This window comes from Neltuma alba, unplaced genomic scaffold (genome assembly GCF_004799145.2).
Source record: "Neltuma alba isolate B1F8T4 unplaced genomic scaffold, ASM479914v2 tig00000531_pilon, whole genome shotgun sequence".
Classification (NCBI taxonomy): domain Eukaryota; kingdom Viridiplantae; phylum Streptophyta; class Magnoliopsida; order Fabales; family Fabaceae; genus Neltuma; species Neltuma alba.
Genome location: NW_021632085.1, coordinates 1 through 17,734, shown reverse-complemented (window position 1 = coordinate 17,734; position 17,734 = coordinate 1). Strand labels below are relative to the sequence as shown.

The window sequence follows — 17,734 nt, the reverse complement described above, 5'->3', positions numbered from 1 at the left end:
ATTTTTTCAAAATTTAATCAGGATAATATATATTTTTTCAATCATAAATATAAGAATTAGTAGAAGGATTTACTTATAATTTTAAACATAAGACAGCAATTTAATTTTATCTCTCAAATAATTTATAAGTATTTTTCTAAACCCACTTCTTATTGATTGCTCATATTAATGAAATTTTTTTATCAAGAAAGTAATTTTTCGATACAAATGATTAAAAATGGTACTTTATAAGAATCATTATGTGTAATCTTTTCCACCAATAATTATCTTAATCAATTTTTAAATTTTTACAATTAGTATTTAGCTTCTGTGTTTAAAATTGAACAAAATACTATTATATATATATATATATATATATATAGAGAGAGAGAGACCACACACATATAAAATTAACCTCGTTACGCGCATGCACGTTAATTATGTTTGTGAAAATCTCATGTTGGAACAAAAATCGGATTGCTTTCTTGGGCCATGCAGGCTTACATATCGTTCTTGCTAGTGGGTTGGCATTAAGTTGAGTGGTTCTTTGTTTTTCAGCAAAGTAATTTCCGATACAAATGATTAAAAATGGTACTTCAAAAGAATCATTGTGTGTATATTTTTTTTTTTTACCAATAACTAGCTTAATCAACTTTTACAAATTAGTGTTGAGCTTCTATATTTAAAATTGAACAAAATACTACTATATACACACACCTATAAAATTAACCTTATTTTGCGCATGCATATTAATTAAGTTTGTGAAAATCCCATATTGAAACAAAAATCCAATTACATTTTTGGGCCATGTGGGCTGACATATGGCGCTTGCTAGTGGATTGGCATTAAGTTGAGTGTTCTTTGTTTTTCAGTGGCCCAATGGTTTGCATTTATCAGGCGCATAGTCTTTTACTGTTTAACTATGGACTTCCATTGTATTGGATCGTGATTTGTCTCTCTCCATTGCTTGAAGGAAACCCTCCATGATTTCCCCCTGAGCTGCTGGCACGTAGTTCAAAGAAGACTGAGAATGGTCAAGGCAATGGAGTCATGGGAGTATTCCTCAAGAACAGTGGCCGAGGCTGTGAACAAAAGGCACTGAGTGGACCTTCCTTTGCTGAGAAACTGAAAGGAACCCCCAGACAAAGGGATTTATCCGGGGATGAAATGGACGAGGATAATGGTGATGCGATTGATGACACAATGTCAGAGAAATCAAATGCTGATATGGAGGAGAGCCAAGAGCAACCCTGATGCACAAATTGTGAAATACGCACCGATTAAATAATAGAGAGTATCGTTTCCACGAAAAATCAGATAAAGTAGAATTTAGGTATTAAAGTTCCTATTTTCAATTAAGTTTACTAAGCTGTATTATGATTGATCAGTTAATTAAAAATAAAGATAGAAAATTTAATATTAAAGGTAACCTAGAGTCATTAATCCCTTACTAGTTTCCTAAACTTTTGCTTTCATTTAACTAATTAGTCTCAATGTTATTAGTAGCTAAAATTGTCTTTTGATCCACATTTCCTAAGTAATAAAGTTATATCTAATCCAAATACTTAAGAGGATAAATAAATCAAATTCATTTTTCATCAATTATATGGGACTCTTAGATGTATTTCTATCTTACTCACAATTAAATAAAAATCTAATCTCATATTACTCAATCTTAGAGCCTTATTTAGATTTTCTTTGTCAAGGTTAACCTCGATGTTAAAACTCATTTAGTGATGGCCAAACATTAAATAGATATATTAAAACAAAATTAAGTAACTAAAATTAATATCAAGCATAATTAATTGAATGAAAACAAAGTCTAATCTATAACTAAGTTCATAACTACTCTAGATTAAAGAAAAGAACTAGCCACATATGACTGAAAGCACATTCGCAATAGAAAAATAAAATTCAATTTAAAGAAATAAAAAAAGAAAGATAAAAAAAAAAATTAATCTCAATGCTCGCGGGGGCTCACTATTTAGATTGCTCTTGGCAACATAGAATCTGCTCCAAGTTCCGCTGCTGTCACAGGAAATCAGAGTCCCAGCTTCAGGATCAACATGCTTTGTTCGGCTGCTGCTAGGATGATCGTCCAAACGTTCCTCGTTTGTTCTTATTATAATGGTCTTGCGTGCGTCTTCTCTCTTTCTTCAATCCAGAAATGCACCGCCCCTGATCCGCATCTCCTATTCAATATATTACTAGGTTCTTAATATATAAGCTAGTTAACTAATTTAAACAGGTTAAGAAAATTAGTTAAATTAGTTATTTATAATAAATAGATATTGTCTTTCTTAAAATATCCTTGCTAATCAAATGTATTAGCTAGAAGTATCATTATGACAATGATTACTTTTTAAAAAATAAATATAAAAAATAAAATGGGTTAAGTCTTATATTTAGGACCAAAATAAAAATTAAATGAGCTTTTATATTAAGAACATGAGGTAGCATAATGTATTATAATGTGATTGATGATTTGCTTCCCTTGGTTCACGGACTCCACGTGCCTTTATATGTATGTGTGTGTATGTTCATTTCTTTTCTAATTTTCTTTTTTTTTTTTTCAAAACTTTATAATATTTTCTGCAAAATAAAATAGGATATAAATAGGATTTACAGCAAAATCCATTTTTCCCTATAATTTGCCAAAGAGATAAAAATATATCCAAGTTAATTAAATAGGTGTAAATTATTCATAGATTTACCCAAAATAATATCAAAAGTAACAATTATTTAATTATAAAATAAATACTTATCAAACCCTTGTGCAAGACTAATGAAGATCCTAACAGGAACTTCTCATCATTTTGCTTCTTTGGAGAAATGAAAGCTTGGAAGAGAGTTGTTATCGTGAAGTTGTTGGATAAAAGTATTGGGTGTAAAGCTCTCCAATCTCGACTACAGGTAATGTGGGCAAAGAGAAGAGTTATAAGTCTCATTAATAGTGGCTGCTAGTTTTTTGTGGTTAAGCTACTGTTAGGCCATGGGAGCCCAAGTTCAGACCGGACAGACCAGCCATTGATAAAGTGGCAGTATGGATGAGAATGCCTTAGGTCTTTCTGGAATATTATGCTGTACATGCTCTTACTTGTATTGGAAATCAAATTGGAGAAACATTAAAAATTGATATGAATACATCCTGTCAATTGAGAGGTCATTATGCTCAATCATGCATCCTTGTGGATTTAGGGAAGTAGCTAATGTCGGGTTTTCATTGGATGGGGAGAATTACCATCTTGGATACAAAGGGTTGCACATCCTTTGTACGTGTTGTAGTGTGTATGGTCATAGGCATGAAACTTGTCCAAAGAAATGAAAAGAGCAGGAAGCAAAGGAGTGCATTGAAAAGGCTCAAAGTATTAACCAAGATCAAATGACACAGGTTAATACTAATTCTAGAATTCATGAAGAATGGCAAGTTGTGTAGAGAGTTCGTAGGCACTAGAAGATCAAGGATAATAGGTGAGACGAAAAACAGGGGTTCCTGTTTTGTCATGCTAACTGACAGGAAGTGTCCTGCGCATGTCTTTAAGCTGATTGTCAATATTATTGATGTTGTTGGATAGCAAGAAGCACCAGAACAATCCCTACCTCAGTGCATTATGCTTGCGCAGACAACAAAAGGGAAGAAAAGAGGGGGACCAAAAAGACAAAGTGTTGGTATTGAAGGTATGGAGAAATCAATAATACAAGCAGCATCAGAGAAGGGGGGAAAAATGAATTTCAACATAAAAATGAGAAGAGAAGATGAGATATGCTAAGGAAGGAGAAATTGAGGAGTGAATTAAAAGTGGAGAAATTCTGATGTTGACATAGAAGACACAAACGAGGATGCAATCATTATGAATCATGTGGCGGCACATAATGATAAGGATGTTAGGTTTGAGGAAAGGCCAGAACTTGAGGCCTAACATTCGGATCATCTGAATATGGGAGAAATAAGGAATGAAGAAACTGATCCTGGGAATCCTTCTATTGAGCCTGAGGTTGATAGCCCAATGTGAAGTGAGAATATTGAGACTCAGTGTAGTAGTGGAACATTGGTGCTAGAGACCTAATACTAGAGGGGCCTGTGATAAGGGTCTTTCTCGAAATTTAAAATTAATTACTAATGGGTCGAAACCCATTATGCTTATTCTTGATGAAACACGTTGCCAAGGATAATCACGTTTTTGCTTTCTTTAGTCTCTAAGATATGACTCAGTGAAAGTGATTCCGGGTGAGGGTCGTTCTAGGGGTCTGGTAGTGGCCTAGAAAATTAGCCAAATTAAAGTCTTCGTAGTTGAAGAAGATTTTCAATTTTTGCATATGGATTGCCCTATCGCTGGTAGATCGGATTTTCTCTTAACATCAGTTTATGCAATTCCTCGTTCAAACCACTGTCAGATTTTGTGGGATAGACTTCTGAATTTCTCATCATCAATTTCCAAGCCTTAGGTGGTGTTTGGTGATTTCAACAATATTGCTTCCCTTGAGGAAAGAATTGGTAGTCAACGATGCAATTTTTCTCGACTCAGATAGTTTCAAGACAAAATTGATAAATGTGGTTTAACGGATATAGACTTCAAGGGTCCGAAGTTTGCTCGGAAAGGGCCTCAAGTTGTACCCGCTTCTTGTCTCTACAAAAGGCTGGATAGAGCTTTGGCTAATATATCCTTTGTTTCCTTATGTCAGGACATGTTTATGAAGGTATCACCTCGAACCCACTTCTCAGATCATAACCCTATCATGATTCAATTCTCTTCTCAGAATACTAGTATAAGAAGGGCTACAATGCTTTGTTTTGAAGCGATGCGGCTAACTCATGCAAATTTTAAAAATTTCCTCATTGATGTTTAGGCTAATGAGGGGAATATTAATGATTCTCTTGATATTTTTCGTGCTGCTCTGAATTGATTGGAATAAGAAGATATTTGGTTTTATTAAGAAAAAGAAACGACATATTCTTGCTAGATTGGATGGAATTTAGAATTCTTATTCTTATTCCTACTCAATTTTCTTGTCTAATCTCGGAAAAAAACCTTGCAATTAGAGCTTGATGAGCTTTTAAAAATGGAAGAAATTAAGGTGATGGGAATACAAGATGCTGTCATTTGAAGACGAATTTGAGGAGGTGAAATAGAGTTTTAAGTCTTAAAAACAATGAGGGAGAATGGTTGGATGATGCAGAAGAACTTAAGTTATTGGTCCCTGATTATTTTATAAATATGCATCAATTAGAAGGAATTGTTTCCTGTACACTATCTATTGGAACTAATTTTCCAAAGGCGGATAGTAATTTTTTAAAGGCTTTAGGTGATATGCCCAGTGAGGAGGAGATTAAAATGGCTCTGCTTGCAATGGGCCCTTATAAAGCCCCAGGATAGGATGTTTTCTCTCCTATTTTCTTTCAATCTAATTGGAGCACCGTTGGCCCTTCTTTGTGCAATTTTGTGAAAGGTGTTTTTAAGAATGAAATATCTTTGCTAGAGCCTAATAAGACGATGATTTCTCTTATTCCTAAGAAGGAAAATCCGGAAAGGGTTTGCCATTTTCAGCCTATATCTTTATACACTGTTCATTATAAGTGTATTACAAAAGTCATCACAGCCAAGTTGAGGAATATTACGGATGATTTGATCTTTCTTTTTCAAGCTGGCTTTATTAGAGGAAGTGAAGTTAGGAAAACGAAGCAGGGCCGGCCATTTACGAGCTGCAGGCCTAAATGGGCCAGCTTGTTTAGGCACGTATTCTGAAAAGAGACATTTTTAAGAAACCCAGCACGCAGGCTTTTAACCGTTTAACAAAAATGATTACTTTTTACATGTTTTTAGAAAAACAAAAATAAAGTGACAAAATTACTTATTAAAGACATTTTGTTTAAAAAAGAAAGGAAAGAAATTAGTATCATGCTAGCTTCTGAGATATGTGAATCACTTTGAGTTTATTTTTTTCATAATTATTTTAAAATTAATTTCCTCTGAACCTTTTTTTTTCATGTTCTTTTTAACTTTTTATTGAAAATGTAATTTCTAAAAGGAGTTTGATATTTGTTACTTTTTTTTATTTGAGGATGTAAATTTTTTTTTTTTTCAGTTTGAAGATGTAAATTATTTTAATTTCAAATTAAAAATTTTATTTTTACCAAAATCAAAGAATACTAGTCAAGAAAAACAACTTTACTGTAAAACGTGTAAACCATGTTTACTAAGGTAATATTCATTTTTATTGAGAATGTCAACTTTTAAAATGAGACTAGTAGATTATATTGGTTATTTTACATTTACATTAATTTTGCATGTATAATTTTTTTAAATAAAAAGTGACTTACATAATTATGCAATCCTCATAATAAGAGAAGTTAAACATTGTAACTTTATCCATTTTCTTAAAATACATTGAGTGATTGTTATGAGTGAGTGTTTTGTTTTTTCTATTTCTATCCTATAGCTTTTTTTTTTAGGTTAAAAAGAGAAATAAACATAATTATAATATTCATATTACCATATTAGTTCAAAATTTTAAAAGCAAAAAAAAAAAAAAGCGGGCTTAAACAGCTAGCCTGCAGCCCTGCAAGGTCAACCCATTCAAATGTCAGCCTTACAAGATTGGTCCTTTTAAATCCAACTTACCTTTAGAGGACTCAAATTACAAGTTTAGTCCTAGTTCTAAACAGGGTTAAATAGCAGGCCTGACAGGCTCAGCCTGTTTTTCCGGCTCTAAGAGGGAGGCACATACAAGACAATATCATTATTGGACAAGCAATAATGCATTTAATAAAGAAAGCAAGAGGGAGAGGCTTATTGGCTTGAAAAATTGATTCAGAAAAAGCCTATGATTGGATTAGATGGGATTTTCTAAAGCAAATTCTTGTGGCAATTGGGATAGAGTAGGAATTTATTAATCTTATTACGGATTGTGTTACCACAATCTCTTATAATATGTTATGAAATGAAAATCAAACTATTTTTTTTCTTGCCTAAAAGAGGACTTTGACAAGGGGATCCAATATCCCCTCTGCTTTTTTGTTTTATGTATGGATTGTCTATCGCATGTTATATGTGAAGTTATTAAGGAGGAAAAGTGGAAACCTATTATGGGTAAGTAAAGTGGTCCTGCTATTTCTTATCTTATGTTTGCAAACGACTTTCTTCTCTCTGGAGAGACTAATGAGAATCAAGCAAATTGCATGATGGAGTGTCTTGATAATTTTTGCTCGGCCTCTGGTGAGAGGATTAATAAAGGCAAGTCTTCTATGTTCTTTTCTCCCATAGTTTCTGGAATATGGAAAAATAAAGTCAGGGATATTTCTAGAATGATTAGTTCCACTAAATTGGAAGTTATCTTGTATTTTCTATCACTAGAGGGAGGAGTCCAATTGATACTTTTCACCATATTATTGACAGGGTCAGATCAAAATTGAGTACATGAAATGAAAATTGCATTTCTATTGTTGGAAGAATTACTCTTGCTAAATTAGTGTTGAGTGCTATCCTTTTGTATCCTATGCAAGTTCCCAAAATTCCCTAAGCTATTTGTAATGAAATGGAGAGATTACAACTGAATTTCATTTTGGGTATTGGTCAAAAAACTCATGGGTTTTCACCCTATTAGGTGGGAACAAATCATGTTGCCTAAGCATCAAGGCAGATTAGGATCTAAGAGGTTGTCCTCTCTTAGTAGTGCTTGTGGTGCTAAACTAACTTGGAAACTTATTTCTGGTTATAAAGTGTTGTGGGTAGATGTGGTATTTAATAAATATATGCTGAGAAGTGAAGAGGACTTACTTGATGCAAAAAATGGCGTCTAGAAATTTATTGTCTAGCAAAAAGAAATAATTCACATGGGAACAAAATGGAATCTCAGAAATGGTGTTCCATAAATTTCTTTAATGATCAGTGGTTTTTTCCTAATAAGCCAATTAAAGGCTATTCTATTAGACCTGTAACCTATGATGAAGATGAAAGTAAGGTAGCAGATTGGGTAAGTTATAGAGCTTGGGATTTTCAATGACTGGCTAATATGTAGTTCCTAGCAATATATTGCATATATGAATTTCTATGCTTCCTCCTATAAATGCTGCTGGGAATGATTTTTTGTCTTGGAATGCTACTATTGATTGTAGCTATTTTGTGAATAGTACTTATTTCTTAATTAAAAAAAACATTGTTGATTCTAATGATTTTGTTTATAAAGCACTATGGAAATAGACAGGTATAGAACAGAATAGGGTTTTCTTACAGATAGCCTATAATAATTTGCTATCCACTAATTTTTGGAGAAGCAAGTGGTCTTCTTGCTTTTCTATCCGTTCTGATTGTAATGTTGATGCAAAAGATGTTTTCCATATCATTTAAGACTACCATTATGCGAAACACCTCTGGATGCAATTAGTAAATCTCAGTTTTTTAACTCCTTTTCTGCCTCTCTTCGTGATTGGTTTGCTCTTGATTTGAAGAGGGAGTGGGAAATAAATAGGGATAGGAATTGGAGCCTCATATGGGGTGTAGAAATATGGAAATTGTGACTGTATCAAAACAATTCAATTTTTGATCCTAACTTTGATAAACCATTGCATCTGGCAACAGTGATACAGCAGATATGGAGGAATTATGCGCTAGTACAGGACAATACTCCTATTCAAATCTCTGATAATCTTTGTAATATCAAATGGGCTCCTCCTTCTTTAGGTTGGGTCAAGATTAAAGTGGATGGTGCTATGACATCTAATGGGAAGAAAGCAAGCTGTAGAGGAGCAATCAAAGATCATGAGGGGCATTAGGTGGCTGGATCTTCTTATCATATTGAAATATGTAGTGCGTTTGATGCAAAAGAATGTGCTATTTATAAGGGACTATAGCTTGGTTAGGATATGGGGTTTAGGAAAGTGGTGCTGAAATTTGATGCAAAAAATTTAGTTACTTTGCCAAATAGAGGAGAGCGCACAAATGTCGGTAGTCTGATGTTTTCAAAGAATCAGAGGATTGGTGTCTTTTTCATGGGATCTACAGCTCACGTACATAAACAAAGAACAAAACCAGGCTGCGGATGCCTTAACTAAGGAAGGTTTGGCTAGATCTATTGTGCCTAGTTCTTGCCCATCATATTTACAAGCATTTGTGCAAAAAGAGAGTTTGGGATTGAAGCCCCCTTATTTTATTATTTCCTATTTGGGGCGTTGGCCCTCCTGCGTATAAAAAAAAAAAAAACTCTTCATGTCTTCTGTTTTTTTTTCTAACACACAAATTTTTTCTTATTAAAGGCAATCTTATTTGAGACATTATTGGGTGTTAAATTTGAGTATTTCTCCTAGTGAAGATTTGAATCTTGGTTTGTTATATTGTGAGAGACTAACTTCTTTTGCTAGACTCAACCCTCATTGGTAGTAGCTCTTTATTTCTTTTATTGTTTTTTATTGTTCCTTGCATTTAAGCCTCATCTATGTGAAAAAACTTGAGAGAATTAATCATGTAGTCATAAGGCTACGTTAGGATTCAATCTCTAGCGTTTAACTCATTCAATTTAATCCTTCCAGCTTCAATCGTTCAATTTATTGATCCTAAGAATTATAGAAACTAAGTTGTAATAAAATTTAAATTACATGAACTAATAATTAATTTTTTGGTTAAAAATGTCTTTGTAAAAGAATTTTGAGTATAATGCCGCTCTAGAAGCACATAACAATGGCAACCTAGATCAACAAACTTTTCTAGAATATTAGTTGACTTGATTATGCTGATGTTACGACAGAATCATCAAAATTGACCGGGAAAGTGAGAGACCAAAGACTGAAACTAAATCTAGAACGGACGAGAAAGAGGAGGGTGAGAAGTGAGAGGACCGTTGGACATTTTCAACTTTTGATCCCCTTTTCCAGTATCAAAGCAGCTCTTCCTTCGGTTACTGGAAGAAGAGAAACTTCCCTCATGCATGGGAGTTGGGAAAGCATGAATCAGAGAGAGAGAGAGAGAGAGAGATTTTTTTTTTTACCTGATATTTCTCATATCAATGTATAAGTTCATTGGATTATTCTTTCTAGAAAAGAAATTAAAAGAGGACACGTGTAAAGATGAGCATTAATTAAAAGATAATAATATTTATAATAGGGGAAATCACAAATAAAGACCCTCGAATTAGCAAAATCACTCTATGGTCACACCTGAATATGCTAAATTACTGAGGGACCCGGTCTCAAATTGTAATTATGAAATCATGGCCAAATTACCAAAATACCCCTCTTTAATTTTTTTTTTTAAAAGAAAGTCACTGCCTCACCGGAATCCGGCCACCGGCGCCGGAGCTCCGGCGGCCGCTTCCGGCCACTGTCGGCGGCAGGACGCCGAGTCCGGTCGCCGAGCTCCGGCGCCGGCGGCCGCTTCCGGCGGTCTTCCTTTGTTTTTTTTTTGAAACTGTTTTTTTTTTTAAATTGGGGGGAAGTGAGGTTGGGGGGATTTGATCCCCCAACCTAATGCTTCCTAAAATAAGGAATGACCATTGAGCCAACAAATTTTTGTTAACATTATGATGCAAAAAAAAAACATAAGTTAACTCATTTACTCTTGTTCCAGGTGATAACAACAATACATTTGGAAATAACAAGTTCTGATTGTAAAATAACACGTCTGGAATAAAAATTTAACAATATGTTTTTTTTATAACAATAAATTTTGTTGCAGGCAATAACAACAATACATTTAAAAATAACAAGTTCTGATTATAAAATAACAAGTTTGGGATTAAAATTTAACAATACGTTTTTTTTTATAACAACACACTTTATTTCAAGTGATAACAACAATACATTTAAAAATAACAAGTTCTGATTATAAGATAATAAGTCTGGGATTAAATTTAACAACATGTTTTTTATAACAACACACTTTGTTTTAAGTGATAACAACAATACATTTGGAAATAACAAGTTCTGATTATAAAATAATAAGTTTGGAATTAAAATTCAACAGCACCTTTTTTTTTATAACAATTAATTATTTTATACTTTTGGAAAATAAATTATTTATAACTTATAAAAAGTACTTGTAATCTATTTAATTTGCTAAAAAATAATTTTTATCTCCAATTTATAATCAGAACTTGAAGTATAATTTTTTATAGATTAAAAATACTTTTTTATTGTTCAAATTTATAAATAAAATTTAGAGAAAATGGCAACACACTTTTTTAATTTTTTTTTTAAAATTTTTAATCTATATATCTATACAACTTATTATAAATCAAACTACTTCTTATAAATTATAAATAGTACAATTTATTGTGGATTAAAAATACTTTTTGACTGCTGAAATTTATAAATGAAATTTATCTCTAATTTATAATTAAAAATACTATTTTATTCTTTAAATATAAAAACTATTTTTAATATTTAAAGAATGAAATAATATAAAATTTATACTATGATTAATAAATCAAAAATGCCTTATTATAAATACTTTATAATTTATAAGAAGTAGTTTGATTTATAATGAGTTGTATAGATATACAGATTAAAAAGTATTTTTTTAGAGAAATAAATATATTAAAAATATTTTTTATAAGTTATAAATAATTTTTTTTTAAAAGTATAAAATAATTAATTGTTATAAAAAAACGTGTTGTTAAATTTTAATCCTAGACTTATTATCTTATAATCAGAACTTGTTATTTTTAAATGTATTGTTGTTATCACTTGAAACAAAGTGTATTGTTATAAAAAAAAACGTGTTATTAAATTTTAATCCCAAACTTGTTATTTTATAATCAGAACTTGTTATTTTTAAATGTATTGTTGTTATTACCTGCAATAAAATTTATTGTTATAAAAAAAACATATTGTTAAATTTTTATTCTAGACGTGTTATTTTACAATCAGAACTTGTTATTTCCAAATGTATTGTTGTTATCACCTGGAACAAGAGTAAATGAGTTAACTTATATTTTTTTTTACATCATAATGTTAACAAAAATTTGTTGGCTCAATAGTCATTTCTTATTTTGGGAAGCATTAGGTTGGGGGATCAAATCCCCCCAACCTCATTTCCCCCCAATTTAAAAAAAATAACAGTTTCAAAAAAAAAAAAACAAAGGAAGACCGCCGGAAGCGGCCGCCAGCGCCGGAGCTCCGGCAGCCGGACCCCGGCGTCCGGCCGCCGACAGTGGCCGGAAGCGGCCGCCGGAGCTCCGGCGCCGGTGGCCGGATTCCGGTGAGGCAGTGGCTTTCTTTTTTTAAAAAAAAAATTAAATAGGGGTATTTTGGTAATTTAGCCATGATTTCATAATTACAATTTGAGACCGGGTCCCTCATAGTAATTTAGCATATTCAGGTGACCATAGAGTGATTTTACTAATTCGAGGGTCTTTATTTGTGATTTCCCCTTTATAATATCAGCATTTATGAATGTGATTGCGAGTTTGTTAATTTATTTTTTAGTCCTTCAACTGACTCATGATCACAAGTTAAGAAATTGAGCTATAGACAAATTAAAAGTTGGTGAATTAAGCGATTATTTTTTTCTTAAAAATAAAAAAATGATAAAAGATATTTATTGAATTTTAAAAAAATATAATGATTTTAACTATGTTTGTAATAATTTTTAATATTCAAAATCCGTGAAATTCACCTTTTTTTGTTTTTTTTAACTTTTGAGACCACACGTCCACAGCCCTCTAGAGCGTGCGGCTGACCTTGCTCTCACTGCCAAGGTTCCTAAAATAGTGAAGCTTCATCCTCTTTCGTACTCCACAGAACCCAACCCAAGCTCGTCCTTTTTCGACCCCGCTTCACCCAAACGCTTTCCTCCTCCGTTCCCATCGCCGGTGACCTGTGTTTTCATCCTCTCCTACGCCACCGTTGGCTTGTGGGTCTTGCCGATTGCTCGTGGCCACTGCCGATTTCTCCTTCGTTGGCGTGTTACAGTTTTTGCTTGTGGTGTGCCGCCGTTTGCTTGGCATTCGGTGCGTCCCTCCCCTCCCTCTCATCTCTTCCTGTCCGTCTTTTGTTATGGTAATGGCGTCAATGTTGGCTTTATCTGTTGCCTCCCTACCTAAATGCATGGTAAGCTGCTTACATTTGCGTAACGAATTAATCTGCTGGATTAATCTAATATATGTAGCAATTGATGTTCTCTTCCTTTTCAATTATCAGGAGTCCGACAAATTTTCAGATTCTTCTCTCCGTGGTTCGTGATTAGCTTCCTTTTTTTTTTGCCTTCCAGAATGAATTATCCTATTCATTGAGATGACCTTTCAGAACGCATTGTTATTTTCCATGTTAATAGGTAAAAATAAGGAGTCTGGCTATTTGCGCTTTTTGGAGCGAAGAAAAGTGGTTCTCTCTTCCGTCGGGATACTTTCCTGGACGTTGTTGAATAATGCAAAGGACGGAAGTAGCGTGGCGACTGAATTTGCTGACAGTAATTTCCTTTGTTCCCCTTGTCTAGATATTACAATGATACTATTTGTAGGTTGACTATGAGATATTCAGCAAGCTTAGGAACGATATTAAATTTGGCCCTTCTTTAAGTTACGGGGTTAGCGATCAGCAGAAAACACACACACACACACACACACACACAGAGTTGCGATGGTAACGTGCAAACTTCATTTTTAAAATTTTGTTGCTGTCTAGCAGCCTTTCTATATTGCTTGATATTTATTCCTGCCAACTGCTGCTATCAAAGATTTCACATTATTTCACTATTGCATCACGTCCAAGTATTACTGGCAATCATGACTGTCACTAAGCTGTTAAGGTATTGCTATGTAAGACTTTGAATGCTTTAGAGAAAGGATTTTTACTTTTTCATGAATTCTGTAGCTGAATTTTTCCTCAATTAGGGGAAACCTTAGTTTTCTTACTGTAGATGATGCAACTTCTTAGCTATTTATGGTATAATTTAGGTAGCTTCTATGTCTATGCATGTACCGTTGAGTTACATGGGATTCATGACAGCATGAGAAATTTCACAGCTGTATTGACTTTCAGCAATTTGTTTGTACACAGTGCCAGCACTTAGGGGCAAAAATTATGGCAAGACAAAAATGCGATACCCAGACTATACAGAAACTGAATCAGGACTCCAGTATAAGGTCAGTAATTGGTTGATAGTATGTAACTACTTCAGCATAAGTATATTTTGCATTAAATTCATATTGATAAATAATGCAGGACTTACGAGTAGGAGATGGCCCTAATCCAAAAGCGGGAGACACAGTGGTGGTAAGACATTACATTTATAGTTTTTCATTGTGATTTTGGATCTAACTTAGCCAGTTATCTTTCAATGAACAGAATACTCATTCAAAATGAATACATTAGTTTGCTCAGTTTAATTAGTTCAGCAGCTTGAGCTAGAAAATGATAGTAGCTTTCATCTGCCTAGGCAGACACTTTCAGGACAATATCCTTGCCTCTTCGAATTAGATAATTGAAGCAACTTATGGACTTTAGATTCCATTCAGGTGGATTGGGATGGTTACACCATAGGTTATTATGGTCGCATATTTGAAGCCCGGAATAAAACTAAGGGTGGTTCTTTTGAGGTATGAAATCCTTTTCATCTTGTAGCTGGACATTGTACAAATGGTTGATTGTTACACTCCTTTTCACTTGTAGGGTGATAACAAGGACTTTTTCAAATTCAAAATAGGATCTCAAGAGGTGAGTCTTCGTTTAATGACATCCTAGTTCCTTAAAATTTGAGGTACATTTTTGTTTAGGTTATGACATTATTTCATGAGCAATGTTTATGTTGTTTTTTGTTATGCCAGACAACAAACATCATATTTAGAGCTTTCTATGTCATGATATTTAGATGTAGGGAATTCAATAAGAGAAAGTTTAGAAGATCCCGGTAGTATGTGGAAAAGAGAAACTAGTTGAAATGCTGGGTAACATTTGATACCCTTTATTATGCTTCGATGCCTCTTATAAGTTTGATATAGTTCATCACAACCATCAAGAAAAGAGCTTGCTAAAGGGGGGAGGAAGAAAAAGAAAAATAATAAAAGAAAAAAGCGAAGTCAGGGCAAATAGAAGTTTGAATTGAGTCTATTCATAGGAATGGCAACTTGAAGTAATGAAGGTTCACTGGCTTCTCTGAAAATATTTATTATGCTTTCCTTTCACATAATTGTTACCATAACTAGAACAGGATTTCCTGAGGTGGCAATGAAAGAAATGACAAGAAAATTTGTTCTGGGAGAACAAGATTGTAGAGAGGAGAAGAATTTATCATGACCTTAAGACACTAAACAAGTAGGAAAGGAACTCATACGAGTTTCATTCTGCTACCGCAGAAGCTTAAACATGATAATTAATACTACACTTTGGATGTAGAGTTTTATGTACTTTTTTCAATTTGAACGAATGGAACTCCAACTTTATGATCATGGTTCTCTTGAATTATGTAGTTATGTCCTCCATCATGCCCTATATTATACTGATAGTTGTCAAACTATAACTAGGGGTGTTGAAGGAACTAAAATTAAGGCTATTGAACTGACAAGCTAAGTAAAACAACGGTGCTGTTATTTTGTTTATTTTTGGCTAATTTCTGTTTAGAGAAAAAGTAAATGACGCTATTGCAGTTTGGTTCGGTGAGTGGTTGCAATTGGATCAAACTAGAACGAGATTAGAATAGTTTAAAATAACATGGAACGATGAGTTGAAAAAATAAATCAAGATGGAACCAGTAGTTCTGTTTTACACCTTTAGCTAAAATTTCAAAATAGAAGCACAAGTCAATATTATTATTGGATGCTAGAATACATATGCTCTATTTTTGGGAGCTATATCACTTGCGTTTTAGATGACTCCCTACACAAACAGGGGGTTTTGAAAAATGGTTGCTTATGTTCCTTGAACGTTCAGGTAATCTCAGCTTTTGAAGAGGCTGTTTCAGGCATGGCTCTTGGGGAATTAGAAGGTTCTTCATCCTTTTTCTATTTCTTAGAAATTTAATGTGCGTGGTATTCCTGAGTTGTTTTGTGCAAATTTATTTCCTGCTAACATAACAGCTGGGAGTTCGTGAACTCTGCAGATAACAGGCGTTTGAATATAATGTCCTGTTCATGACACCACAAATATTGTGTTAACATTTGACCATTTATGAAGCTGAATGTTGAGTGATTTACTTGTTAGAATTGCATATTGTTCTAAACTCAAGCTCTGTATTTGGGAAACTCTAAAAACGTATTTGGGGTGAAAAGATGAACAAGTGAATTGATTGTTTCCTAATGTTGGGTTTGAATTTTTTTAATACTCTAACTACTCTTGGAGATGCATCGTGGGCACATCTTTCAAGAGAAACAGTTTGGGAGAGAGATGCAATTTACACTGCATATTTTAATGATGCAGGATAATTGTGCCCCCAGAATTGGGATATCCTGACAATGATTTCAATAAGAGAGGCCCAAGACCAATGACATTCTCGGTAATGATTGACTTTTTTGTTTTCGCCTGATCCAAGTGGGGACTTAGGAATTTGCTATGAAAACTTGTTTCAGGGCCAGCGAGCCTTAGATTTTGTGCTAAGGAACCAAGGGCTGATAGATAAGACTCTCTTGTTTGATATTGAGCTGTTGAAGATCATACCAAGCTGACCTGTCAAATGTTGCGGCTCATTTCTGAAGGCTCAGGTCAGTTTTCTTATGACATCTGCAACTCACTTGGTATAGATTGATAATATTTTCTGATTCTGTTTGCCTTGGTAATTGTAGAGGTTCTCTCTTGGAACCAGTTAGCTGATCAACAATTGTTATATGATAATTATAATGTGAGTGCTGCTAGAGTGTCTTTTGAAGTATTTAATGCGTGCTTACTCATTCTTCCTAACTTGCGTTTTGGCCGCAGCACATATATGGAACCCAACCTTCTTATTTACAGAGGTATAGAGGAATATAAGGTCGTTGCTTTTCCTTCGTGATTGAAATATTTGTGGCTTTTGATTGAAAAAACAATTTTTTTCCCCCGCAAATGTGCTTATAACATTTAGTTTAAGTGATATTTGCACGTGGTTTACTAAAACATTGATTCACTGTATATGCGTGTGGGGAGGAACACAATCATATGACCAATTATGTAGATAAGTAAAAGAAAAGAAAATGAAACTTTTGGTTCTTACCCACTTGTCACTTGCAATTCGATCCCTATATTTTGATTATACGAGTGTTAATTTGTTCCATACGGTTTCGAAGTCTTGTATACTAATCCTCTGATTTGAGCGTTATATAGATGTCAAATGAAGTTTTACCCAAAATTCAATCTTCTTTTGCTGAATATTACTTCTTACATTGATACTGATCTTGGTATCATATTTATTTAATGTTCTGAAATTATTTGACGTTTATTGATGTATTCAAAGGATGGGGACTATTTAGGAAAAAATCTCAAAAAACAAACAACAAGCCTTATCCCACTAGGTGGGGTCGGCTACATGAATTACACGACGCCATCGTGCTCTGTCAACAACCCAATCCTTAGATATGTTGTTGATTAGGAGGTCTCGTTCAATGACCTCATTCAGCGTTCTTCTCGGTCTTCCCCTGCCTCTTTTTTATGGGACTCCATCTTGTTTGATCCATCCTCCTCACCGGGGCTTCCAAAGGCCTTCTCTGCACATGTCCAAACCATCTTAAGCAATTTTCAACCATTTTTTCTTGGATAGGTGCCACAACCGATTCTGGTCCTGATCTTTTCATTTCGAATCCTATCTTTTTCTTGTATGACCAACACATCCATCTCAACATCCTCATTTCTGCTACTCCGACT

At 33.8% G+C, this 17,734-nt stretch overlaps 1 protein-coding gene across 3 annotated transcripts; it reads left to right on the top strand.

The window, feature by feature from the left end:
• Positions 1–12,662: 12,662 nt before the first annotated feature.
• On the top strand, positions 12,663–17,126 carry LOC114740244 (peptidyl-prolyl cis-trans isomerase FKBP19, chloroplastic-like). 3 transcript variants are annotated; one of them, XM_028928367.1, is made up of 11 exons: positions 12,663–13,018; positions 13,109–13,142; positions 13,242–13,376; positions 13,967–14,052; positions 14,132–14,182; positions 14,425–14,505; positions 14,579–14,623; positions 15,836–15,890; positions 16,322–16,397; positions 16,471–16,602; positions 16,684–17,126. In XM_028928367.1, the coding sequence occupies exons 1-9, from the start codon at positions 12,965–12,967 to the stop codon at positions 16,324–16,326; spliced, it is 546 nt and encodes a 181-aa protein (XP_028784200.1). In that variant the 5' UTR covers positions 12,663–12,964; the 3' UTR covers positions 16,327–16,397; positions 16,471–16,602; positions 16,684–17,126. The 3 variants fall into 3 exon arrangements, with proteins under 3 accessions (XP_028784200.1, XP_028784206.1, XP_028784209.1); XM_028928373.1 differs by lacking the exon at positions 15,836–15,890 and having other exon boundaries at positions 12,665–13,018; XM_028928376.1 differs by lacking the exon at positions 15,836–15,890 and having other exon boundaries at positions 12,665–13,018; positions 16,817–16,990.
• Positions 17,127–17,734: the final 608 nt, after the last annotated feature.